Genomic DNA, 27,349 nt, shown 5'->3' with positions numbered 1-27,349 from the left:
AGATTTTTAAGCCAGATAGCCTGGACTCAAACCCAGCTCTGCTATTTCGTATCTTTTATTCCTGGACAAATTTTTTAACTACTCCGTATACAATTCCTCATAAAATGGGATTATAATAGTACCTACCTTGTAGAATTGTTGTGAGGATTATCTAAGTAAATAAATGCAAAGCATTTAGCCATTGAAGGGTGACTCTATAAAGAACATGTGATACATTCACAATTGAATATTATCCAGCCTTAAAAAAAAAAAAGGAACTCTTGCCATTTGTGACAACATGCATGAAACTGGAGGGCAATGTGCTAAATAAAATAAGACCTGCAGAGAAAGATAAATATTGTATGATCTCTTTTATATGTGGAATCTAAAATAGTTTAACTTATAAAGCCAGAGAGTAAAATGGTGATTGCCAGGGGCTGGTGGGGGTGGAAGAAATAAGGAGATGTTGATCAAAGTATAAAAACTTTTAGTTATACAAGATAAATAAGTTCTGGAGAGCTAATGTACAGTATGATGACTATAGTTAATGATACTGTGTTGTATAATCGAAATTTGCTAAGAGTAGATCTTAAGTTTTCTCATCACAAGAAAACGTAACTGTGAAGTGATGGATATGTTAATTAGCTTGATTGTGATAATCATTTCACAATGCATATGTATATCAAATGTCACATTGTACACCTTAAATATATGCAATCTTTATTCATCAGTTATACCTCAATAAAGCTAGGGGGAAATGCAAAACATTTAGAGTAATGTCTGACACATAATTTATGCTGTTCAAGTGTTTACTGTTGCACTGTTATTATTTTGTTATTGTTAAGCGTATACTCTAAATGCTGGAATACAATAATGAGAAAGACAAATCCAGTCCTAGCCCCATGTGTCTTCCCCAGGATGTGGAGAAAAAACAGGGTGACCCTGAGGTAGTAACCAAGGCCCCCTCTAAAGAGGTAGGGAGCACCTTATTGACAAGCAAGTGAGGCAAAGTACAATACTGAACAGTTGGATTCCTGAGACTGCAGCATCTGTTATTTGGGCAAGATGTCCTGCACTATCTTACTAAACCCCCATGAAAATCCAATGAAGCCAAATTCAAACAGCTTCCAGGTGTTTCAATTATATTATATGAGACAGGGTGTAAGCTCCTTGCTGGAGCCATGGCTAGGACCAGGGTGCTTGTCTTCAGACCGACAGGGCCCTCCTGGAGAAGTACTAGAACTCAATATCCTCCATCTCAGATGAGTGGAAGGAAAAAAGGAGGAAGGCTGGCATACTAATAGAAACAACCTCATTTAGGAACTTTTGACAACCCAGATAGCACTTACGCACCATATCTTTATGAAAGCACCCAGTCCACCATAAACAAGTGGCATGTGGGTAGCCTAGTCTCAATAGGACAAGAGGTCACCAGGGCTCAGAGAGCTTTGTCTCCTTTCCAGGAGCAGAAGCTGAACAGAGAAACCTCTGAGACTTTGTCAGCTGTTCTTCCCTGGACAACCCCTGAGTGAGTCAAGACCAAGGAAGGCATTGTTCTGGAAACAGATTAAATGGGCAGACAAAACTAAAAGCTGTGAAACAGAACTAGTGCACCTCAGTGGTGTGGTGGCAGAGTGTCAGTTGTATAAGGGTGTACAGTCAGTGCTAGCCTTAAGAAAAAGGGAACCACAGTGATGAGCTGGAGGATACAGTCAGGGAAGGCTTCTTTGGGGAGGAAGAATGTGTGAATTTGACCTTAAAGGCTGGAAGTATTAGAATAGGAGGCATTGTTGGGGCTGGAAAGAGATATTAATGCAAGCCTAAGTATAGATCTGTGATTTTGGTGAATGGGTGGCACTACCTCCATTCCTGCCCTGAAAGAGTATGTGGAATTTCTAGGGATAATGGGGTATCTATGTAAAGTTTTAAATATTCGGAGTTACCTTTGCTTTCACTTATTTTCAGTCACAATATTTAACTTACTTGGATAGTTTAAATGAACTAAAGGAAACAGTGGGATTTTTAAATTTATCAAAAAGAGTTTTAAAGCACTACAAAACATTGTTCTAGGAGCAAGAAAACTCAGCATCGTATTTGTCAGACAAGGCTGGCCTCATGATCTGGTAACTGCATGTTTAGATTTGAGCTTTACAATCATTTTACAAGGTGAGGATGACTCCTATTTTCATATATGAGAAAACTGAGGCTCAGAAAGGTTAAATGGTATGCCCAAGACTACACAGCTAGTAGGTTAAGGAGCTAGGACTCAACTCAGGGCTTTGGAGTCTAACTCACTCTTTTCACTGTTCCATGTTGCTTTGTGGCCTAACTACCCTTTCTGATCAGATTTTATAAACAGTGGCTCATTCTTAATCATTTCTATCACATCCTTGCACTTGGCTTTATGACTGATGTGGTACCTGAAAACTCATATTTAGCCCTCCGGGGAGCCAAAAAGAGCAGGCAAAGAGAGAATTTTAATGACACACCTCTTGCCCTATTCCCCTGCCACAGAGGCAGAAATTTCTTTAGTTGCTTGTTATCCTTAAATACCTAAAGAAACAATAGGAGGTTCAGTTGATGTTTTTAATTTAGCTCCAAAATCATGTACATCCCTTCCATTTGGGGAAACTAGTAAAGGTTTTCAAGGATAATGGTTGTGACACACCAACTCAGAGAGAAAAGAAGTTGCAAGCTGAAGTTAGGAATAAAGAGAGATTGAGGCTGCCTATGTTCTAGCCTGGTGGGCACCCACCTATTAGCTGTGCGGTCCAGACCTGTATTCCTAGGCCTATGTGTATTTGTATTATGTATTGTAAGGCAGATTTCAAGCCTTTGCAAGATCAAACTAGATTACATCGATCCGTTCTTCTCAGTGTGTCCTGATTTTGTAGTTAGATTAGCCTGGCAGGACCTACTTTTTATGTATATGTCTCACAAACTATTCCAGAAGATGTGGAATTCAGTGCATGAGAGCTGCCCTGTTATTTTGACTAGAACTGAACCTGTCCACTTTGAGCCTGGTAAAAGGAACATTGGCTCTGAGATAGGCTTGGAGCAACATAGGCCCACTCTGTACAACTGACCACTTCCTCTCCTGTGAAGTTGATGCCAGGAGCGCCCAACAGATCAGACCTCATCTGTATTCATAGCCTATCTTTTGGCATGGTCTTTATGGGAGGAAAAAGAGCAACGTGATGGTTATTTTTTGCAAAGCAATTCAACAACATCTGTATTTTCCAGCCTGAAACTTTGAGATTGTCAGAACTATCTTAGGAATCCTTAAGGACAGCCTTCCCCAGCACTACCAAAAAGCCCAGTTTATCATGTAGTGTGAACAGTTAGGATTGGGAATGTGGGCGGCCAAAGCGAATCCTTTGCATGTAGCCTGCAGCTGAGAACTGAGGCATATCAGGCAATTCAGTAAAATGGGAATGGTTTAACTAAACCATATAATATTAATACAAATTAGTGAATATTTCTAACTCTGTCATATTGTCTAAAGGCCAAATACAAACAGAGAGGAGGGAGAATTGGCCAGAATGGGCCCCTACTACTAATAGAGGGTATCAGTCAGGACAGGGCTCACTGGGGCCCTCTTTGGCCAGACTCAGCTACTTTGTGTTCTCTCAGAAGCTTTAGGGCATTGCCAAGAGGAAGAGGGGCTGAAAGGCCACTGTGAGATACACTTACCAGACCTTACTTTCTACAGGCCCACTGGTCATTTCATTCATCCCTCTATTTTTCTTTTTTTAACTTAAGAAATAATTAACATTCAAAAAGATATAAAAATAATATCAGGAGCACTCATGGACTTACTATCCAATTTAATAAATAATTTTTACAAATAGTCTTCCTCCTCTCTCTGCTTCTTCCCTTCCTTCTCTTCTTCGCTTCTCCCCATTCTCTTCTCTGTACTCTTGAATTTGGCAGGTATCGTCGTATATTTTTTGCATAGCTTTTGTACATATATATGTATCCCTACACATTATGTGGCAATGTTTTGTATGATTTTAAACCTTATATAAGTGAAATAGATACAGATGAAATAAAACCATATAGAAAGTAAATCAGGGGAATGATGAGCATGGGATTTAAGATAGAGATTGCCTAGGCATCATAGCTTTTGGATTGTTTGGTGGGTTCACCAAAAACTAATACATTATTAGAAGTAAGCAAGTACATAAATAAATAGAGAAATAAGAGTATCATGCATGGACTAATGATGAGTGTTTCATGGACTGAGATTAATCCAATTCTGTGTACCTAAAAGCAAAACAACAGTGATAACAGGCAGGTAATATACTGTTTGTATCCATCTACTTTTATTTTTCTCTCACAATAAGATTTATGAGATTCATCCATTTTATTCTATTAAGCTCTTCATTCACTTTTACCCCCATTTCTCCTGCTAGAGTAGGCTTTCTCCAAAAATCCCCAGAGACTAACTATTTGAACCTCCCCAGGTAAATCCTTCCTGGCCAGCAGCGTGTGTCCTCCTAGCAACTCTTCCCATGCATCTTTCCTCTGATATGCAGATCTCACTGCCCTGCTTGAATTCCTGAGTACACTTCAGGCAATCAAGCCAGCTCATATCATACTTCTGGAAGGCTTGCAAATATTTTGGAATAGGAAAAGCCTTTGCTAGCAGTCCTTGTGTGGCTAACTGCTTCCTTAACTGCTTCATACTTCCCACCAGCAGTCTTGCAACCACATACAAGGATTGATGCTTGGGTCTGAGACAGAGTCTTTGGATATAGGACAGAGGATTTCTAAAAGAGCTCCTAGTTAACCAATTGTAAATGCCATACTGCTAAGGTAACCTGCCCAAATTTAGACCAAACTAACCCCCACTGGTACTCCAAAACAGTGGCAGTGTTAGTATCCTGCTGTGCCCATGTGCCAATTCTTCTGGTATCTACTCTTCACATACTTTTAGCAAAAAATTTTATCTTCCTTCCCAACTAGGACCTTATTCGGAGAGACATCCTATACTACAAAGGCCGCATTGACATGGATAAATATGAAGTAGTTGACATTGAAGATGGCAGAGATGATGACTTCAATGTCAGCATGAAGAATGCCTTTAAGCTTCACAACAAGGAGACTGAGGAAGTACACCTATTCTTCGCCAAGAAGCTAGAGGAGAAGATACGCTGGCTCAGGGCTTTCAGAGAAGAGAGGAAAATGGTACAGGAAGATGAAAAAATTGGTAAGTGACATGGGATAAGAAAGAATAATGTGGCTATGAAGAATATAGAGCATTTGAATTAGTTTTTATTTTTCTAAAGGCAGAAGGAATATTTCTATTGCAAACTTACCTGATCTACTTTGTTGTTTCTCTGTTATCAGATGCTTTTTGGTAGATGCCAGTAGTTTCCATTAGTCAGGGTTAAGTGAGAGTTATAGGTTGGCCTCCCTTGCCAGCCTCATTATTAGAAAAGATAATTGCACTAAAAGCAAACTTCAGGTTTGATTCTCTCAAACATACATTTATTAGCAAACAATCAAAAAAGCAATCATACAACCTATTCTTTAATCTCAATGCAGCCCCAGCTCTACTCTTAGATACACAACAGCATCTTATGTGACAAGGTTAGTCAAGGGAAGATTTGGTAATATTATAGGGACAGGATTCTGCTAACTTTCTCATCAGAGTCTGATGACAGAATCCTCTGATGAGGGTCAAGGCATAGCACCTGTTTTCAATCTTAAGCTTCCTCCTGAAGAGTTATAGGACTCACTGGATTCTTACACCCAGTTTTTGTGAGGGCTAAGATTATTATAAGATATTTGTGGCCAGTGCACGCCTTGAATAACATCTATTTTACCAGTAAAAGTTCATTTTTAACTTGTGTTAGGCTAATTAGACCTCATGCATTAAAGCGATTGAACTGCTGGTAGTGGTGGCCTCTGGAGCAAATATTCCTGAGTGTTTAATATGTCAACAAATCACCTCTTGAGTGTGCATTCCCGATTAGGGCACTTAAGATGTTAACTAAACACTCCTAGAGTATAGATTAAAATTAATGTACATGTATATATTATGCTCTCTGTATGAAAGTATTTTAAAGTGTATTATAGAAAATATAACAGGGTATAACACCATAACCACTTGCATGATTTACAGTCACACTAAAGCATATTCTTTGACATGAATGAGGTTGTTCCTTTTTCCAGGGAGAATATAGGTGGTAAGGATATTTTTCATGCTGCTTCCCCAACTGTGAGATTTAGGAACCATTGGCTGTAACTCTGTGGTTTACAAAGTACTATCAAGTCTCTTGCCCATGGTCCTTTGGTTATGGCATAAAAACACCAGTTAGGCTTTTTAATTCCCTGAGCAAATACAGTTTCTGTTTTTTCCCCACTCCTAATGGGAGTAGAATTGACCTTAAGAAACCTGTATGCTCAAGTTGGTAGAAACTGCCTCTAGAAAAGTGAGTCCTGTTAAAAATGTTTTTTCTTATTCTTCAGTGTTAGAGATTGAAATGGTCTAGAGGCAAGGAAGGATAATCAGAAAGTCACTGCTCAGTCTAATCCTAGTCTTTGAAGGTTTTCGTGAAAGTACAAATTGATAATTCACTTTGAGTCCCTTTAGAGTCAAATTGCCTTTAGCATATGAGCACTGAATTGGGACATGACGTAGAGTGGTACAGAAATGCTACTGGCTGCTTCTCCCAATAGTAGGCAGCAGCAGCCTCTGACACTGCCTAGGTTGTTAGAGCTATTAAAGGAATTGTCTTAGTGTGCTTTCTGAAGCCCCTAGATCATCTAAAAGATTCCCTACCATTCCGTCTGATACCAACATGAAGTCTCATTAATAGTGCCCTAATAACCTGTAACTTTGAGACTCTGCGTCTAATAGAAAGTCCTCTAGAGTTACTTCCTGACAGACCTATATTCATCTTTTAAAAAATGTTCATTTTCTAAAAAGGCATTTTTAAAGCTTTATATAAAGCACGGATCCAAGAGGCTTAGACGCCACCTACTGGAAACCTAAAGAAGAGCGCCTTCTTTGCAACAGGCTAAAGAGAGACCTATATATAATAAATCTTCTTTCTGAAAAAAAAGCAGAATACATTTTCATTAATGCCCAGGCAGAGAAATAGTCCATTAAACACCATGAATAACCAAGATGATAAGACATTTCAGAAAGAAAGAGAGAAATCTCCAGAATATAAGATTACAGACATAGAAATATGTAAATTAAATGACAGAGAATTCAGGATGGTACTTCTGAAAAAACTCAGGGAGATCCAAAACGGGTCATGTCAACAGTTTCAGGAATTGAAAAACAACTGGCACAGCAAGGAGATTGAAACCCTCAAAAAGAACAGAATAGATCTTCTGGAGATAAAAAAAAAAACAAAAACAAAAACAAACAAACAAACAAAAAAAACAAAAACATACTGCAAGAGTTGAAAAAATGAAATAGCAAGCTTGGGAAATAGAGTCGACCAAATGGAGGAAAGGGTCAGTGATATCAAAGACAGAAATCTATAAATAAAGCAGAAGGAAGAAGAGAGAAACTGAAGAATGAAAAAGAAGTAAAGAAATAACTGATACCATCAGGAGAGGAAACATAAGAATAATGGGCATTTTTGAAGGGGAGGAAAAGGAGCAGAAAGGATTAGAAAGCATTTTCAGACAAATAGGTGACGAGAATTTTCCAAATCTAAGGAAAAAACTGGAGCTTGGAATTCAAGAATTCAAAAAAATGCCCAATTATCTCAACCCAAAAAGGCCTTCACCAAGACACATTGTATTAAAATTATCAAAAATCAATGACAAAGACAGAATTCTCAGGGCAGCCAGGGAGGAAAAACAAACAAACAAACAAACAAAAAACAGTAACTTATAAAGATAAACCCATTAGATTATCCTTGGACTTCTCAGTACAAATTTTGCAAGCCAGAAAGGAACAGAATCAAATATTTAAACTATTAAGTGAAAGGAACTACCAGCCTAGAATAATGTATCCAGCTAAGCTATCCTTTAGATATAAAGGAGAAATTAAGACTTTTCCAGACATACAAAAATTGAGGGAATTCTCTACTACTATGCCTACAATACAGGAAATACTGAAAGGCAGTAGTTCACCTAAAACAAAATAACAATAAAAAATACGTAATTAAGTGTAAAGTGACTATTAAGCAAATAGAAGCAGAGGAATGAAACCCTACTAAGAACAGACATTATAAGCTTAAATAGTAAGAAGAGAATTGTTATAAAAAGATAGTAATGAATGTTCAGCATACATAGGGACAAATTGAGATAACAATGACGGAAAAGGTGGGATTCAAAGATCCAAATTCACAAAGGGGAATGGAGATAAGGCACACACAGAAGAAAATGGACGAATATATATGTATATATATATACCATTACAAATATGTAAAGGATATATATACATATATGTAAAGGATATATATATATATAAATATGTAAAGGATATATATAAATGATATATATATCCTTTACATATTTGTAATGGTAGCCACACGCCAAAGATTCAGAACCAAAGTATATAACATAAAACAAGAAGGACCAGAGGGAAAACCAACAAAAGCCAACCAAAATAAAGAAAACAGAAACACAAGGACAAGGAAGCAATGGAAACACCGAGCTACCAGAAAACAAAAGATAAAATGGCTATAAGAAGACCTCATATTTCAATAATCAACATAAATGTAAATGGACTGAACTCACAAATAAAAAGGCACAGAGTTGCAGAATGAATCAAAAAACAAAACCCAACCATACGCTGCCTCCAGGAGACACATCTCAGCTCCAAAGACAAATATAGACTCAAAGTGAAAGGGTAGAAAATGGTATTTCAAGCAAGTGGCATTCACAGAAAAGCGGGAGAGGCGATACAAATGTCACACGAAATAGACTTCAAAATAAAAAAGGTAAAGAAAGAAACTGAGGGACACTTCATAATGATAAAGGGAATCATAACACTTATTAATATCTTTGCCCCCAACCAGGGAGCCCCAAAATCTGTAAAGCAATTACTAAAAGAACTAAAGAGAGAAACAGACCAAAACACTATCACAGTAGAGGACCTAAATACCCCACTGTTGGATATGGACAGATCATCTAAACAGAAAATCATTAAGGAAATAACATCCTTAAATGACACATTTGACCAACTGGATATTACTAACATATAAAGAGCCTTCCATCCTAAAACAGCTGCTTATACATTCTTCTCTCGTGCACGTGGAGCATTCTCAAGAATCGACCACATATTGGGACACAGAGGTAGCCTCAACAAATGTAAGAGAGTAGAAATCATATCAACCATATTCTGTGATAATAATGCTTTTTACTAGAAATCAACTGCAGAAAGAAGAATAACAAATACATGGAAATTAAACAACATGCTACTGAAGAATAACAGGGTCAGAGAAGAAATAAAAAGAGAGATCAACAGATACATAGAAATGAATGATAATGATAGTATAACATATCAAAACTTTTGGGACATGGCAAAAGCATTCATAAAACGAAAGTTCATATCATTATAGGCCTAACTCAAAAAACAAGAATGAGCCCAAATAAACAACATCATGCTTCATCTTAAAAAAAAAGAAAAAAAACTGTAAAAGGAAGAAAAATGAAGCCTAAAGTCAGCAGAAGGAAAGAAATAATCAAAATTAGAACAGAAATAAATGAAATTGAAAACAAAACAACAACAACAAAACAATAGAAAAACTAAATAAAACAAAGAGCTGGTTCTTTGAGAACATTAATAAAACTGACAAACTCCTGGCTAGACTCACTAAAGAAAATAGATAAAGGACACAAATAAAATCAGCGAAGAATGATGGGAAAATATAACTGACATCGCAGAAATACAAAGGATCATACAAGAATACTATGAAAAAGTATATAACACTAACGTTAATAACCTAGAAAAATGGACCAGTACTTAGAAAAATACAACCTTCCTAGACTGAATCAAGAAGAATTGAAAAATCTAAATAGACTGATCAACAGTATAGAAATTGAAACAATCATCAAACACCTACCAAAAAGGAAAATTCCAGGACCAGATGGCTTCACCAGTGAATTCTACCAAACATTCCAAGATTTAAAACCTATTCTCTTCAAACTCTTCCAAGAAATCGAAGAGGAGGCAATACTTCCCAACTCATTTTATGAGGCCAATATTACCCTGATACCAAAACCTGGTAAAGATGACTCAAAAAAGAAAACTACAGACCAATATCTCTCATGAACACAGATGCAAAAATCCTAAGTAAGATATTAGCAAACCGAATACAGCAACATTAAAAAGATTATACACCACAATCAGGTGGGCTTCATCCCAGGGGTACAGGGATGGTTCAACATACGCAAATCGATTAATGTGATACACCACATAAATTAAAAAATAAGAATTATATGATCATATCAATAGATGCAGAAAAAGCCTTCGGCAAGATACAGCATAAATTTATGATCAAAACACTTAACAAAATTGGAATAGAAGGAAAATGCCTTAACATAATAAAGGCCACATATGACAAACCCTCAGCCAACATTATACTTAATGGTGAAAAACTGAAAACCTTCCCTCTAAGATCAGAAACAAGGCAAGGCTATCCACTATCACCACTATTATTCAAAATAACGTTGGAGGTCCTAGTGAGTGCAATCAAACAAGAGAAAAATATAAGAGGCATCCAAATAAGAAACAAAGAAGTCGAACCGTCACTATTTGCAGATGACATGATTCTCTGTATAGAAAACCCTAAAGACTCCACAAGAACACTACTAGAAACAAGAAGCAAATACAGTAAAGTATCTGGATTCAAAATCAATGTTCAAAAATCCATAGCTTTCCTATACTCTAATAATGAAGTGTCAGGAAAAGAATTGTAAAAAATAATTCCTTTTGCAATTTCAACAAAAAGAATAAAATACCTAGGAATAAATTTTGCAAAACAAATGAAGGGCTTATATAATGAAATCTATAAGACCCTATTAAAAGAAATCTAAGAAGATACAAAGAAATAGATAGATATTTTGTGTTCTTGGATTGGAAGAATCAACATAATTAAAATGACCATATTACTTAAAGGATTTTACAGGTTTAATGCAATCCCCATCAAAATCTCATCGCATTTTTTAAAGAAATAGAAGAAAAAGTCATAAGATTTGTATGGAAATATAAAAGACCCAGAATTGCTAAAGCCATCTTGAGATAAAAGAACAAGGCTGGAGGCATCTTTCTGCCCAACTTTAAATTATACTACAAAGCGATAGTAATCAAAATGGCATGGTATTGACAGCAAAACAGACACATAGACCAGTGGAACAGAATGAAGAGTCCAGAAGTAAACTCATATTTATATGGGCAAATAATTTTTGACAAAAAAAAACAAAAACAAAAACAGTGGAGAAAGGAAAGCTTCTTCAATAAGTGGTGCTGGGAAAAGTGGAAAGCCACCTGCAAAAGAATGAAACTAGAGTGTTGTCTATCACCACACACCAAAATGAACTCAAAATGGATTAAGGACCTGAAGTAAGACCTGAAACAATAAAATGCATAGAAGAAAACAAAGGAACTAAACTCAAGGACCTTGGAATTAAAGAAGATTTTATGAATTTAACCTCAAAAGCAAGGGAAGTAAAAGCTAAAGTAAATGAATGGGACTATATCAAACTAAAAAGTTTCTGCTTAGCAAAAGAAATTTTCAACAAGGTAAAAAGAGAACCATCCAAATGGGAAAATATATTTGCATGCAACACCTCCGATAAGGGCCTAATATCCGAAATATACAAGAAACTCATACAACTCCATAACAAGAAAAAAAACTAATGATCCAATCAAAAAATGGGCAGAGGACCTGAACAGACACTTCTCCTTAGAGGACATACACATGGCCAACAAATATATGAAAAGATGCTCAACATCTTTAGCTATTAGGGAAATGCAAATCAAAACCACAGTGATCTACCATCTCACACCTGTTAGAATAACTATAATTAATGGAGCAATTAATAACAAACGTTGGAGAGGATGCCAAGAAAAAGGAACCCTCATACACTGCTGGTGGGACTGAAAATTGGTACAGCCACTATGGACAGCAGTATGGAGATTCCTCAAAAAACTAAGAATTGATCTACCATATGATCTAACGATCCCTCTCCTGGGTATGTACTCCAAAGACTTGAAAACCCATATCTGAAAAGATATTTGCACACCGATATTCATAGCAGTATTATTCACAGTGGCCAGGACATGGAAGCAACTGAAGTGTCCTATGATAGATGATTGGCTAAAGAAGCGGTGGTACATATATAGAATGGAATGTTACTCAGCCATAAGAAGAGATGAAACACTGCCATTTGCGACAACATGGATGGACCTCGAGATAGATAGTCATGCTAAGCGAAATAAGCCAGACAGAATAAGTTGAAAATCACATGATATCACTTACATGTGGAATATAAACCTAAAAACAACAGGTGAGCAGGACAAACAAACAGAGACTCATGGATATGGACTATAGACTAGTGGTTATCAGAGGGCTATAGACTAGTGGTTACTAGTGAGGTGAGGGAGGAGGGGGCAGGTAGACAGGGTAAAGGGGGTCAAACATAGGGAGATAGGGGGAGGGCGAAATGGATAAATGGGATCAAATATATGGTAGCCGAATGAAACTGGACATTGGGTGGTAAACACACTTTAATATACAGATGTCAAATTATAATGTACACCTGAAGATTATATAATTGTATTAACCAATGTTAACCCAATAAACAATAAAAAACATGTTCATTTTCTGATTATAACAGTAAATCACTTTAATTGTAGGCTTTCATTTGTAGATTATAAAACAGAAGAAAAAAATTAAAAATCATACTTTAATGTTACCCAAAGCTAACATTTATAAACATTTTAATATATTTTCCCATTTTTTGTATAATAGAGGGGCTGATTCTATCTATTTCCCCTCACCTCTGCATCTTCATGATGGATAGATATAATTTTATATCCTTAATTTTTGCCTAAAATCATATCATTAGTATTTCCGTAAACCATTTAATATTTTTAACCATTAATTTTATGATTGCATATGGATTTCAAATAAATTTATTTTTCTTATTTTTACTTTTTAATTATAAAGTAAATACGTGGTCATAATAACCTTTGAAACACGTATGAAAATTAATTCATTTAGCAATCTTTTTTCTTTCCGCCACTCCTGTGCTTTGTGAGATAGTGTATATATATATAAAATATATATACATATCATACTGTTAAAAGTTTATTTACAAAAATAATGCATATTATTTTGTAACTTGCTTTTTAATTTTTCAAATACAGTTGACATTCAGTATTTTATTAGTTTCAAGTTTATAGCATCATGGTTAGACATTTATATAACTTACAAAGTTATCCTCCTGATAAGTCTAGTACCCACCTGATACCAAACATAGTTATTACAATATTATTGACTATATTTCCTAGGCAAAAAATATAAAATCTAATTATAATTTTTATATCCGTCAGGGTTCAACCAGAGAAGGATAACAAATAGGAGAGTTATCATTATTAAGAGATTTATTACAAGGAAATGAAATATGCAATCATGAAGCCTGGCTAAGTATCTCCAAAATTGTAGGGCAGGCAGTCAGGAATGGCAGATCATGGGCAGTCTTAAACTCCTGGGCATAGGCCAAAGCTGTCATCTATAGGCAGGAAGATTATAAGAAGGATGTAACTCTACATTCAGAGGGAGACCTCAGCTTTGCTATTTTTTTAAGTGGCAAAAACAATTACTATGAGCTCTATGCTCTTAACAAACTTTAAGTGCATGATATAATAGTGCAAACTATAGGATCAATGTTGTATAGCAAATCTCTAGAACTTATTTACATCTTGTAAAAATAGACCTTTATACCTATTGAACAGCAGCTCCCCATTTCTCCCCTCCCTGAATCCTCTGGGAATCACCATTCTACTCTGTGTATATATGAGTTTGACCTTATATTTATTTTAGATAAATATAGCAGAATCATGTTATATTTGTTGTCCTGTGACTGCCATATTTCATTTAGCATAATGTCCTCCAGATTCATTCATGTCGTCACATATGGCAGAATTTCCTTCCTCTTTAAGGGGCTGAGTAATAATCCATTGTATGTGCATACTATATTTTTTTAATCCATTCATTCACTGATGGACAGTTTGTTTCTATGTCTTGGCTATTGGGACTAATGTTGCAATCAACATGAAAGTACATATATCTCTTAAAGATCTTGATTTCAATTATTTTGGATGTATACCCAGATGTGAGATTGCTTTTTATATGATAGTTACATTTTTTTAATTTTAAAAACCTCCATACTGTTTTCCATAGTGGCTGCACCATTTTAATTCTCAACAGTGTACTATGGTTCCAGTTTTTCCACATCCTTGCCAATACTTACTATCTTTTGTTTATTTGATAATAACTATCTAAACAAGAGTGAAGTGATATCTTCCTGTGGTTTAGATTTGTATTTCTCTGATGATTAGTGAAGTTGAGAATCTTTTTATATACTTCTTGGCTATTTGTATGTCTTCTTCGAAGACATGTCTATGGAAGTCCTTTGCCCATTTTTTAAAATCAAGTTATTTGATGTTTGTTTGTTTGTTTTGCTATTTAGTGTTCCACATAAAAGTTCCACATAGAAGTTTCTTATATGTGGAAATGAACCCATTATCAGATATATGGTTTGCAAATATATTTTCTCCAATTCCATAGTTTGCCTATTTATTCTGTTGTTTCTTTTCTCTGCTATGCATAAGCATTTTAATTTGTTATAGTTCCACTTTTCTGCTTTGCTTCATTGCCTTTGCTTTTGGTATCATATTCAAGAAATCATTACCAAAACCAATGTCAAGAAGCTGTTTTCCTGTGTTTTCATCTAGGAGTTTTACAGTTTCATGTAATACATTTAAGTCTTCAGTCCACTTTGAATTGATTTTCATGTATGGTGTAATATAGGAGGTTGGTTTCATTCTTTTGCATCTGGATATCCAGTTTTTCCCTAACCATTTGTTGAGAAAACTATCCTTTTCTAATTGTGTATTCTTGGCACGCTTGTTTGACTATATATGTGTGAGTTTATTTCTGGGCTCTCTATCCAATTCTATTGGCCTATATGTCTTTCTTTATGCCAGTATCATACTGTTTTAATTACTGTAGCTTTGAATATATTTTGAAACAAGGTCTGATGCTTCCTGCTTTGTTCTCTCAAGATTGCTTTAGCTATTATGGGTCTTTGTGGTTCCACATGAATTTTAGGATTGTTTTTTCTGTTTCTGTAAAAATGTCATTGAAGTTTTGGAAAGATCGCATTGAATCTATATATTGCTTTGGGCAGAATGGACATTTTAACAATATTAACTCTTCCACTACAAGAAAAGAAAACCTCAAGCTAATATCCTTGAAGAATATAATGGAAGAATTCTTAATAAAACAATAGCAAATAGAATTCAACAACACAAAAGCATCATACACCATAACCAAGTGGGATTTGTCCCTGGGATGCAAGAATGGTTCAACATGTGCAAATCAATTAGTGTGATACAGTGCATTAACAAAATGAAGGATAAAAATTACATGATCATCTCTATAGATGTATAAAAGCATTTGATAAAGCTCATCACCCTTTTGTGATAAAATCTCTCAACAAAGTAGGTATAGAAGAAATGTACCTGAACAAAATAAGGCCATATATAAAAGGCTCATAGCTAACATCATACTCAAAGAGGAAAATCTGAAAGCTTTTTCTCTAAGATTGGGAACAAAATAAGGATGCCCACTTTCACCACTTCTACTCAACATACTAGTGGAAGCCCTCGCCAGAGCAATTACACAAAATGAATTAATCAATGGATAAATGAAGGCATCTAAATCAGAAAGGAATAAGTAAAATTATTCGTCTATAGATGATACCATCTTATATATAGAAACCCCCAAAGATGCCACAAAAAAGCCCTTACAACCAATAAATGAAGTTAGTAAATTTGCAGGATACAAAATCAACACACAAAAGTGAGTTGTGTTTCTATACACTAAAAACAAACTATATGAAAAGGAAATTAGTAAGCAATCACATTTATAATCACATTAAAAAGAATAACAATGCTCAGGAATAAATTAACCAAGGAGATGAAAGACTTGTATACTGAAAACTATAAAACATTGCCAAAATAAATTAAGAAGACCCAAATAAATAGAAAGACATTTTGTGTTCATGGGTTGGAATACTTAATACTGTTAAAATGTCCATTCTACCCAAAGCAATCTACAGATTTAATGCAAATCTATTAAAACTCCAGTGACATTTTTATAGAAATAGGAAAAACAATCCTAAAATTAATGTAGAATGACAAAAGACCCATAATAGCTAGAGATATCTAGGAGAAAAGAACAAAGCTGGAGGTATCACACTTCCTGATTCAAAATGTATAACAAAGCTACAGTAATTAAAACAGTATGGTACTACCATAATGGCAGATAAATAAACCAAGGGTTAGAGAGCCCAGAAATAAACCCACACATATAGAGCCAACATATCTTTAAAAATTGTGCCAAGAATACACAATTAGGAAATGATGGTTTCTTCAACAAATGGTGCTGGGAAAACTGGATATCCATATGCAAAAGAATGAAAATGAACTCCTTTGGTATAACATATATGCAAACTTGAAATTGATTGAAGACTTAAATGTATGATCTGAAACTATGAACGTCCTAGGAGAAAACATAGGGTAAAATCTTCTTGACATTGGTGCTGGTGATGAGTTTTTGAATATCATACCAAAAACATAGGCAACAGAGTAAAAATAGACAAGTGGGACTACATAAAACTAAAATATTTCTGCAGAGCACAGAAAATAATAATAATAATAAAAAAGTAACCTGTAGAATGGGAGAAAATATTTTGAACCACATATATGGTTAAGAGGTTAATTTCCAAAATATATAAGGAACTCCTATAATTTAATAGCAAAAAACAAATAATTAAAAATGGGCGAAACCTTGCATAGACATTTCTGTTATTTCATTAATTTATTTTTGCCATTTGAATTTTTTCCCTCCTTCCGAGACTTTTGTTATCTCTATATACAGTTTCTCTTGTAATCTTTTTTGATTCATTATTTACTTTTCTTTGTATTTTTGTTTTTGGTTGTGAAATATTTTTCTCCTTTACACCATACTTTATTCAACCATTTTCCACCTAATAGTCCTTTAACTCATGTTCTCACTGTGAAATGCATCTTTGTAGTTAAGTCTTTGTCCAGGTTTCTGATTACTTTTTGCTTTTCAAGAATTTGGATATAATTTGCTAAAATTTCTCTTCCTGAAAAGTTGTACTAATTTATACATTTAACAAAGGTCTGTTTCTCTTAACAAAATCATGTGTTTTTGTGTTTATAGGCTTTGAAATTTCTGAAAACCAGAAGAGGCAGGCTGCAATGACCGTGAGAAAAGTTTCTAAACAAAAAGGTAAAGCTGCTTTACCTTTTACTAACACTCCCTCTCCCCAGCCCCACTCACTCTTTGTGAGACTAGAAAGCCATAGGCTATGTGCTTGCATATTAGGCTTATTTCTGTGCTGAAGTTCTCCTCGGATGATGAGGACTATCTGGATCCCAGGTGTCCCTGATGACAGATGGCGAATGGTCTTAAAGGTTTAAGGTTTAAGAGTGAATAGTGTAAAGTAATCTTGTTCAAAGATAGCTCATTTATTACAGGAGAAAAATAGAACCTCTGTTTCTTTCAATTTTTAAATGCGAGAGAGAGAGAGAGAGAACTAAACATTACTAACAATTTAGAGACTGGTGGACAATAGTAAATCTATAGAATTTATTAATAAGTATAAATAGAGATATTTGCATAACTTTCTTTCATTGGTTTGGAGGCATTTGCCAAATAAAGAATCCCTAATCAGAATGGAGAATGACAAACTTAACTAGGATAGAAGATTCAGATATTCATTCTCTCTCTCTGAACCAGAAACTAAGTACTTACAAAATAAAACTACCTTGAGAATCTATTTCAATATGAAATGAAGCTTTATCTTCTCATTTTTATAAACTAGACAAAATTAAAATGCTTAGTTGAACAAAGGGAAGGAGCTACCCTCTGTTTATTTGAGAGCCTATTCAGTACCAGTCATTTTATATAAGTTCTTTAGTTTCATCTTTATGGTACCCTGAAAAGTTAGGCATTATTATCCTCATTTTCCAAATAAGGAAACTGAGGATCTTCTGAGTGAAACGATTGAACCTAAGTCACCTCGACTCTAAGTCCAATGCTTTTTCCTCTCCATGTCGAGGTTCTGCTGAATCTCCATTTTGGAAAAGAACAGTTCACTTTTTTCTCCCATCTCAATTATTGACAATTGCTTCTATTACTGACAGCCACAGTCATTGCTCCCAGGAGTAGGCAATCTTAATGAGACCTTACTTTCCCCAAGCCCTTCCTTGTGCTTTCTTGGTGGACTCTCTGGTTCAGAATGAGTCACCCTACAAAATGGTCAGATGCAAGTTGCCTGAAATTCCAGCAGTCACATAAAGCACCCTTAATTATTCCCAGCAATACTCCTTTTCATTGAAGATGCCTATGAATATTTGATTTCCAAGTAAGTAGTGTATGCGGTTAGAGCCCCTCTGGCTAGACATAGCTATCCTTTAACAGCTTATTGCTTTTTGCTCTTGGGTGACCCTCATTGGCTCTTTTTCTCATCATGGAAATGTGATATCTTTTTAGATATGGAATTAAAGGTGATCATTCCTAACTTCTTGGGGGTGAAAATGTGAGAGATAGTGTTACAAAGCAATCTGGAGTTAATGACAGTAAAGATATGATCTGTATGTATAGAAGAGCCTTATGAGAGAAAGTGTTCCTTCTTTAGACAGAGATATGAGCAGAAAAGAGCCCCAGGCATGTGGAAAGTCCTCAGGCTACGAAGGGGCTACTGTCCTAGCAGCCTGCCTTTGTCTACTGGAGACTCTCACCTCCTGAGCTTCTCTCACTCTGATTTTCTTCACTGTCCCCACTACGCCATGATGCGGTGGTGCCTTTCTACCTCATTCCAGGTTCCCTCAAGCTTATCTGATACTGGCTGGTCTTTTCACTGAGAACCCTTAAAGCTAGGGAAAATCCACAAAGCAAGCAACCAGGAAACAGTCCTGTTCACTTATACCAAGCCTTTGTGTCAGATTCGTTCCCCACCCTGTCTAGTCTCAAGGCTATCCCTTTCATGTCCTCTCTCATCTCCCAGTGTCTAAACACTGGTTCACCTGAGCAGCTTTCCACCTTTCACAGCAATCTTAGAGACTTCAAAGAATGTCATCTAGTTTCAAAACTCCCAGAATTTCTGTAAATCTCTCCCCATATTTCTATGTCTAGTCTTCAAGACTCTCCTAGTCTAGGACAGTGGTGACTGATATATTTTGATAATCAAGGATTCTACACATGTAGAAGTAGTTGTCGAACTTAGTAATTGAATAGTTATGTCATGTGCATGGGAAGAGCAGGAAGGGAGTTCTTTCAGATACCCATGAAAACTAGCTTCCTTAACTATTCCAATGACTCCTTCCTGAAAGTGATGAGGAGCATTGTTGTTAAGACTTCTCTAGTGCAATGTAATTGGATAGGTAATTATTCTGGTATCCCCTTCCAACCCCATCTGTAATCCCAGGAGACCTTACCAACTCAGTATACTGCTCTGGAGAAGGGGAAGCCTGGCTGGAAGAAAAGCAGAGGACAGAGCTTAGTTCCAAGGAAGGCCTTTACATTTTACATTTGCCTTTCACACTGCCTTAGTTCTAAGAATTGATTTATAACATCTTGGGAGTTGGTGGCTAATTCCTGATTCATTAAAGCGTTTAAGTCTGTCATCATGGAGCTCCCTAGGTCCACGAGCACAGTCCCCATCTCCAGAGGCTTTAGGGCCAGCTCAAAATCAAATAAGTACCCTAGAATAATTGAAATAATCTTGAAAAAGAAGAATAAAGATGGAGTAAGCAGTCTACCCTGATTTCAACACTAGTTATATAGCTACAGTAACCAAGATAGTGTGCTGTTTGCAGAGGTATAGACATTAGATAAGTGGAACAAAATAGAGAACCCAGAAATAGACCTACACAAATATACACAACTGATTTTTGACAGAGATGCTAAAGCAATTCAATAGAAGAAGGATAACCTTTTCAACAAATGGTGCTGAAGCAATTGGACTTCCATTGACCATAAAGAACCTCCAATTAAATTCATACCCTATAAAATTAACTAAGAATGGATCAATTTAAATAGATTTAAATTTAAAGCTATAAAACTTTAAAATAATAGGAAAAAAATTTAGCGTCTATGGCTAGGCAAAGAAGTTCTTAGACTTAACACCAAAACTTGAACCACAAATTAAAAATGTGATAAAATGGACCTCATCAAAATAGAAAATATTGCTCGCAAAAGACCATGTGATGACAACACAAGCTATAGATTAGAAAAATATTTGCAAACCACATCTCTGACAAAATACTAGTATGTAGAATATGTAAAGAACTCTCAAAACTCAACAGTAAAAAACTACCTATTCCAACAAGAAAACGACAAACGACAAACCGATATTTCACTGAAGAAGATATATATATGGCAGTTAAATACATGAAAAGATGTTCAACATCATCGATCATTGGAGATATACAAATTAAAATCACAATAAGATATTACTATATACCAATTAGAAAGGCTAAAATAAAAAATAGTAAAACACCAAATGCTGGCAAGGATGCAGAGAAATTGAGTCATTTATAGCTTGCTTGTGAGAATATAAAATGGTACAGCCACTTTGGGAAATAGTTGGGCAGTTTCTTAAGACAGGAAACATACAACTGTCATGTGACCCAGCAATTAACACTCCTAGACATTTATCTCAGAGAAACGAAACTTATTTTCATATAAAAATCTCGAAACAAATATTCATAGCAGGTTTGTTCATAATAGCCTAAACTGGAAGCAACCCACATGTCCTTCAGTGAGAGAGAATTAAGCAAACTATGGTACACTCATACCATATTACTCATCGGGAGACAGATATTGGTACATGCAACAACTTGGGTGAATCTTAAAGGAATTACATTATGATGAATGAGAAAATCCAATTGCCAAAGGGTACATATTACAGAAATCCATTCATATAATGTTTTGAAATGATATAATTCAGAAATGGGGAATAGATTAGTGGTTGCCAGGGGATAATGAGGGAATGGGGACAGGAGAGAAGTATGCGTGATTACAAAAGAGTAATGAGAATGATCTTTGTAATGATAGAAATGTTATATCTCTTGACTATGTCCTGTAAGAAGGATAATATCCTAGCTGTAATATTGTACTATACTTTCATAAAATGTTACCATTAGAGAAATTGAATAAAGGGTACAGAGCATATCTCTATATTTCCTCTACAACTGCATATACATCTACAATGATCTCAAAATGAAAAGCTTAATTAAAAATTTTAAATGAGAACTCTTTAAACTCCCTCCCTAATATCTCCATATTGTTTGTTGGCATCCAATACCCTCATATTTCTGACACCACCTTAGAAAACTGGTTTTAGAGGATGCCATCAAAATGGCAGAAGATTTCTGCTGTCCTTCTCCTAAAGAACAGCGACTTTGACAATCACCCACAGATGAGTGCTTTTGTTCAAGTCCAGGAGTCCAGCAGAGAAGTTCCAGATAACCTTTGGAGAAAAAAAAATCTATGATTGGATGCATAGAAGAAGCCAATCAGTAAAGACTAGAGGAGGTGACTGCTTCTTCAAATGCAAAGACAGCAATGCAAGACTGCCCAGGAAAGTTGCCCTTCCTAAATGAAAGAGACTTTCCCAGAGAGAGAGAGAGAGAGAGAGAGAGATAGGGAGAGAAGGAGAGATGGGGAGTGAGAGTTCATCATCACTAGACTTGTTTTATAAGAAATGCTGAAAACTCTTTTCTTTTAATTTTTCTTTTTCAATTAGAGTTGATATTCAATATTATTTTATATTAGTTTCAGGTGTATAGTGTAATGGTTAGACATTAATTTATGAAGTGATCCCCTGATTACGTACCCATCTAGCACTAAACATGGTTATTACAATGTTAGTGACCATATTTCCTATGCTGTACTTTACAGCCCCATGACTATTTTGCAACTACATGGATGGACCTAGAGAGTATTGTACTAAGTGAAATAAGTCAGACAGAGAAAGAAAAATGATGTATAATTTCACTTACATATGAAATCTAAAAAAATAAAATAAACAAAATGAAAATACACTCATAGATACAGAGAATAAACTGGTGATTGACAGATGTCAAGGATTTCTGCTGTCTTTCTCCTAAAGAACAGTGACTTTGACAAATTGGAGAGGCAAGGCTAAGTGAAAATGGTGAAGGGGTTAAGAAGTACAAATTGGTAGTTAGGAAATAGTCAGAGGATGGAAGGAGTTCTTCAAGCTGAAATGAAAGGCCACTAATTAGTAACATGAAAACATGACTATAAATACAAGAGTAAAAGTAAGTATATGTCTTAATTCAGAATAATCTAATATGGTGGTATGCTAATTGTTTAAATATACTATAAACGATAAAGGACAAAGGGATTAAAAATAGCTATAGGTACTTTTTTTGTTAATAGGTAATAAAAAGTCGAAAACTATGACATCAAAAACAAATTGTGGTGGGGAGAATTAAGAGTGTAGAATGTTTATATGTAGTCAAAGTTAATTTGTTATCAACATAAAATATATTATTGTAAATATAAGATATTTTATATTAGCCTCATTGTAACCATAAGCAAGTACCTACAGTAGATATACAAAAGAAAAAGAGAGATGCATCAAAGCATACCACTATGGAAAATCATCAATTCATATAGGAAGATAACAAGAGAGGAAGAAAGGAACAAAGAAACTACAAGACAGCCAGAAAATAATAAGATGGCAATAGTAATTCCTTACCTGTCAATAATTACTTTAAATGTAAATAGATAAAATTCTCATATTAACACAATAGAGTGACTGGATGGGTTAAAAAGAACCAAGACACAACTGTATACTGCCTACAGAAGTCTCAGTTCATCTTTGAGAATACACATAGCCTTAAACTACAGAGATAGGAAAAGATATTCCATACGAGTGGAAATCAAAACAGAGCAAAGGTAGCTATACTTATATCAGAGAAATAGTCGATAAGTCAAAAACTCACAAAAGACAAAGAAGATCATTATGTAATGATAAAAAATAATTCATCAAGAGGATATAATAATTGTAAATATATATGTGCCCAAAATTGATTGGATCACCTAAGTATATTAAGCAAATTACTAGTAGATCTGAAGGAAGAAACAGACAATGATACAATAATAGTAGGAGATTTTAATACACCACTTTCAACAATTGCTAAATCACCAAGACAAGAATGATTGAGAATATTGGACTGATAATATATTTAGACCACATGGACCTAACAGACATAAAAAGAACATTCTATCCAACAGCAGATTTCACATTTTTCTCAAGCCCACGTGCAACATTCTCCAGTATATCATGTGTTAGGTCACAAAACAAGTCTTAGCAAATTTAAGAAGACAAATTATATCAAACATATTTTCCAACCACAGTGGTATGAGACTTGAAATCAGTAACAGGAGGGAAGCTGGAAAATTCACAAATTTGTGGAAATTAAACAACACACAAATGGCCAATGGGTCAAAGAAGAAATCAAAGGGGAAATAAAAAGAATATCATGAGATGAATGAAAATGTAAACACAATATACCAAAAGTTATAGGATACAGGAAAAGCAATTTTAGGAGGAAAGTTTATAGCCATAAACACCTACACAGAAAAAAAAAAAAGTAAGATTTCAAATAAGCAACCTAACTTTATAACTCAAGGAACAAGAAAAAGAAGAAAAAAAGCCCAAATTTAGCAAGAAAAAAGGAAATAATGATCAGAGCAGAAATAAGTAAAATAAGGACCAAAAAACAATAGAGAATATCAATGAAATTAAAAACTGGCTTTTTGAAAAGATAAAGTTGACAAAACGTAGATGGACTAAAAATGAAGAGAAGACTCAAAATCAGAAATTAAACAGAAGATATTATAAATGATACCACAGAAATAAAAAGAATCATAAGAGAATAATATGAACAATTATACACCAACAAATTGGGTAACGTAGAAGAAATGAATAAATTACAAGAAACATACAATGTACCAAAACTGAATCATAAAGAAATAAAAAATCTGAACATACCAATAACAAGTAAAAAGATTGAAGCAGTCATAAAAAGAAAATACATGCCAACACAGAAAAGCTCAGGACCAGATGGTTTAATTCTATGAAAATTCTATGAAACATTTAAAGAATATTTAATACCAGTCCTTTTCAAACTCTTCCAAAGACATGAAGTGGAGGGAACATTCCCAAACTCATTTTACAAGGCCAGGATTACCCGGATACCAAAGCCAGAGAAAGACACTACAGTACAATATAGGCCAATATCCCTGATGAATATAGATGCAAAAATTCTTAGGAAACAAAATTTAACAGCACATTAAAATGATCATACAGCATCATCAAGTTGTATGCATCCCTAGGATGCAAAACTGGTTTGACATATGCAAATTAGTAAGTATGATACACCACATTAATAGAAAAAAAAGACAAAAAAAATGATCATCTCAATAGATGCTGAAAAAGCATTTGACAAAATTCAACATTCTTTTATGTTAACTCTCAAAAATTAGGTATAGAAAGAACTTACATCAACATAATAAAGGCCATATGTGACAAACCCACAGCTAACATCATACTCAATGATGAAAGGTTGACAGCTATTTTTATAAGATGAAGAACAACAGAATGGTTCCAACTCTCACCACTTCTATACCACATAGTACTGGATCCTAGGCAGAGCAATCAGGCAAGAAAAAGAAATAAAAATTACCTCTGAATCACAAAAGAGAAAGTTAACATTAATTCTCTCTTGCCTATGACAAGTTTTTATATATAGAAAATCCTAGAGACACCACCAAAAACTGTTAAATCTAATCAATGAATTCAATAAGGTTGTAAGATGCAATATCAACATACAAAGTTCACTAGCATTTTATACAACAATGAACTATCTGAAAAATAAAAACAATCCACTTACAATAGTATCAAAAATGATAAAAAAAAATACTTAGGATTATATCTAACCAAAGAGGTGAAAGATGTGTACACTGAAAACCCTAAGGCATCTATGAAAAAATTTGAAGAAGACACAAAAATGGAAGATATCCTGTGTTCCTTGATTGGAAGAATTAATACTGTTAAAATTTCTGTACTACCCAAAGCCATCTATAGATTCAGTGCATTTTCTCTCAAGTTTCCAATGGCATTTATATTTTATTTATTTTTTTTTAAATTAAGTTTATTGGGGTAACATTGGTTAATACAATTATATAATTTTTGGGTATACATTATAATTTGACATCTGTATATTCTATTGAATGTTTACCACTCAAAGTCCAGTTTCCTTCAGCTACCTTATATTTGATCCCCTTTACCTACTTCACCCTCCTCTTACTCCCCTATATTTGACCCCTTTACCTCATCTACCCTACCTACTACCTTCTGGTAACCACTAGTCTGTAGTCCATGTCCATGAGTCTCTGTTTGTTTGTCCTGTTCATTTGTTGCTTTTAGGTTTATATCCCACATATAAATGCTATCATGTGATTTTCAACTTTTCCTGTCTGGCTTATTTCGCTTAGCATGATGATCTCGAGGTCTATCCATGTTGTTGCAAATGGCAGTATTTCATCTCTTCTTATGGCTAATATTCCATTGTATATATGTACCACAGCTTCTTTAGCCAGTCATCTACCATAGGACATTTTGGTTGCTTCCACGTCCTGGCCACTCTGAATAATGCTGCTCTGAACATTGGTGTGCAAATATCTTTATGGATATGAGTTTTCAAGTCTTTGGGGTAAATACCCAGTAGAGGGATTACTGGATCATATGGTAGATCAATTCTTAGTTTTTGAGGAACCTCCATACTGTTTTTCCAATGGCATTTTTAACAGAAATAGAAAACACAATCCTGAAATTCCTATGAAATCATAAAAGACTTTGAATGACCAAAGCAATTCTGAGAAAGAACAAAACTAGAAGCATCACAGTTCCTGACTTCAAATTATATTACAATGCTATAATATTCAAAACAGTATGGTATTGGAAAAAAATACAGTTACATAGACTAATGGAAGAGAATCTAGAGCCCAGAAATAAACTCATGTATATACCGTCAATTAATATTTGACAAAAGAGCCAAGGAAGTTAAAGATTTGTACAATGAAAGCTATTAGATACTTATGAAAGAAATTGAAAAAGACAAAAATGAATGGAAAACTATTTTATGTTAATGGATCATAAGAATTAATATTGTGAAAATGTCCTTACTACCCAAAACCATCTATAGATTCAATGAAATCCCTAACTCAAATTCCATGGCATTTTTCACAGAAGTAGGTAAAACAATTCTAAAATTCATATGGAACCACAAAAGACCCCAAATAACCAAAGCTATCCTGAGAAAGAAGAACAAATCTGGGAATATCTTACACTTCCCAATTTCAAACTATATTACAAAACTATGGTAATCAAAACAGTATGGTACTGGCATAAAAACCAACATATAAAGCAATGGAACAGAATTATAAATCCACAATTATAAACCCACATTTATAGCCAACTAATATTTGTCAGGACACCACGAGCACTTAGTGGGTAAAGGATAGTCTCTTCTATAAATTGTATTGGGAAAATTTAATATTCACATGCAAAGAATGTATTGGACCTCTATCTTATCTCACTCACAAAACTTAACTTGAAATGGATTAAAGACTTGGTTATAAGACCCAATACCATGAAATTCCTAGAAGAAAACAAAGGGAAAATTCTTGACATTAGTCTTGGCAATGAGTTTTTTAATACAACATCAAAAGCACAAGCAACGGAAACAAAAATGAACAGATAGGACTACATCAAACTACAAAGCTCTACGCAGCAAAAGAAACAACACAATGAAAAGACAACCTATGATATAGGAGAAAATATTTGCAAACCATATATCTGATAAGAGACTAAAATTCAAAGTATATAACCAACTCAATAGCAAAAAACAAGTAGTCCGATTAAAAAATGGACACAGGACCTGAATAGACATTTTTCCAAAGAAGACATACAGATGGCCAACAGATATATGAAAATGTGTTCAATACCACTAATCATCAGAGAAATATAAGTC

At 34.8% G+C, this 27,349-nt stretch overlaps 1 protein-coding gene across 6 annotated transcripts in view; it reads left to right on the top strand.

Moving 5' to 3' along the window:
* Positions 1-27,349, top strand: part of ARHGEF9 (Cdc42 guanine nucleotide exchange factor 9) — a 153,294-nt gene that overhangs the window by 123,819 nt on the left and 2,126 nt on the right. For all 6 annotated transcript variants that reach the window (XM_023525014.1, XM_011383361.2, XM_023525012.1 and 3 more), the window contains 2 exons: positions 4,948-5,191; positions 17,436-17,504. In XM_023525014.1, the coding sequence (XP_023380782.1) occupies positions 4,948-5,191; positions 17,436-17,504 (313 nt within the window). The remainder of the gene's footprint in view (positions 1-4,947; positions 5,192-17,435; positions 17,505-27,349) is intronic.

The sequence above is a fragment of the Pteropus vampyrus genome, unplaced genomic scaffold (genome assembly GCF_000151845.1).
Source record: "Pteropus vampyrus isolate Shadow unplaced genomic scaffold, Pvam_2.0 Scaffold516, whole genome shotgun sequence".
Classification (NCBI taxonomy): domain Eukaryota; kingdom Metazoa; phylum Chordata; class Mammalia; order Chiroptera; family Pteropodidae; genus Pteropus; species Pteropus vampyrus.
The sequence above is the reverse complement of the archived record's forward strand: the minus strand, read 5'-3'. Positions and strand labels throughout refer to the sequence as shown.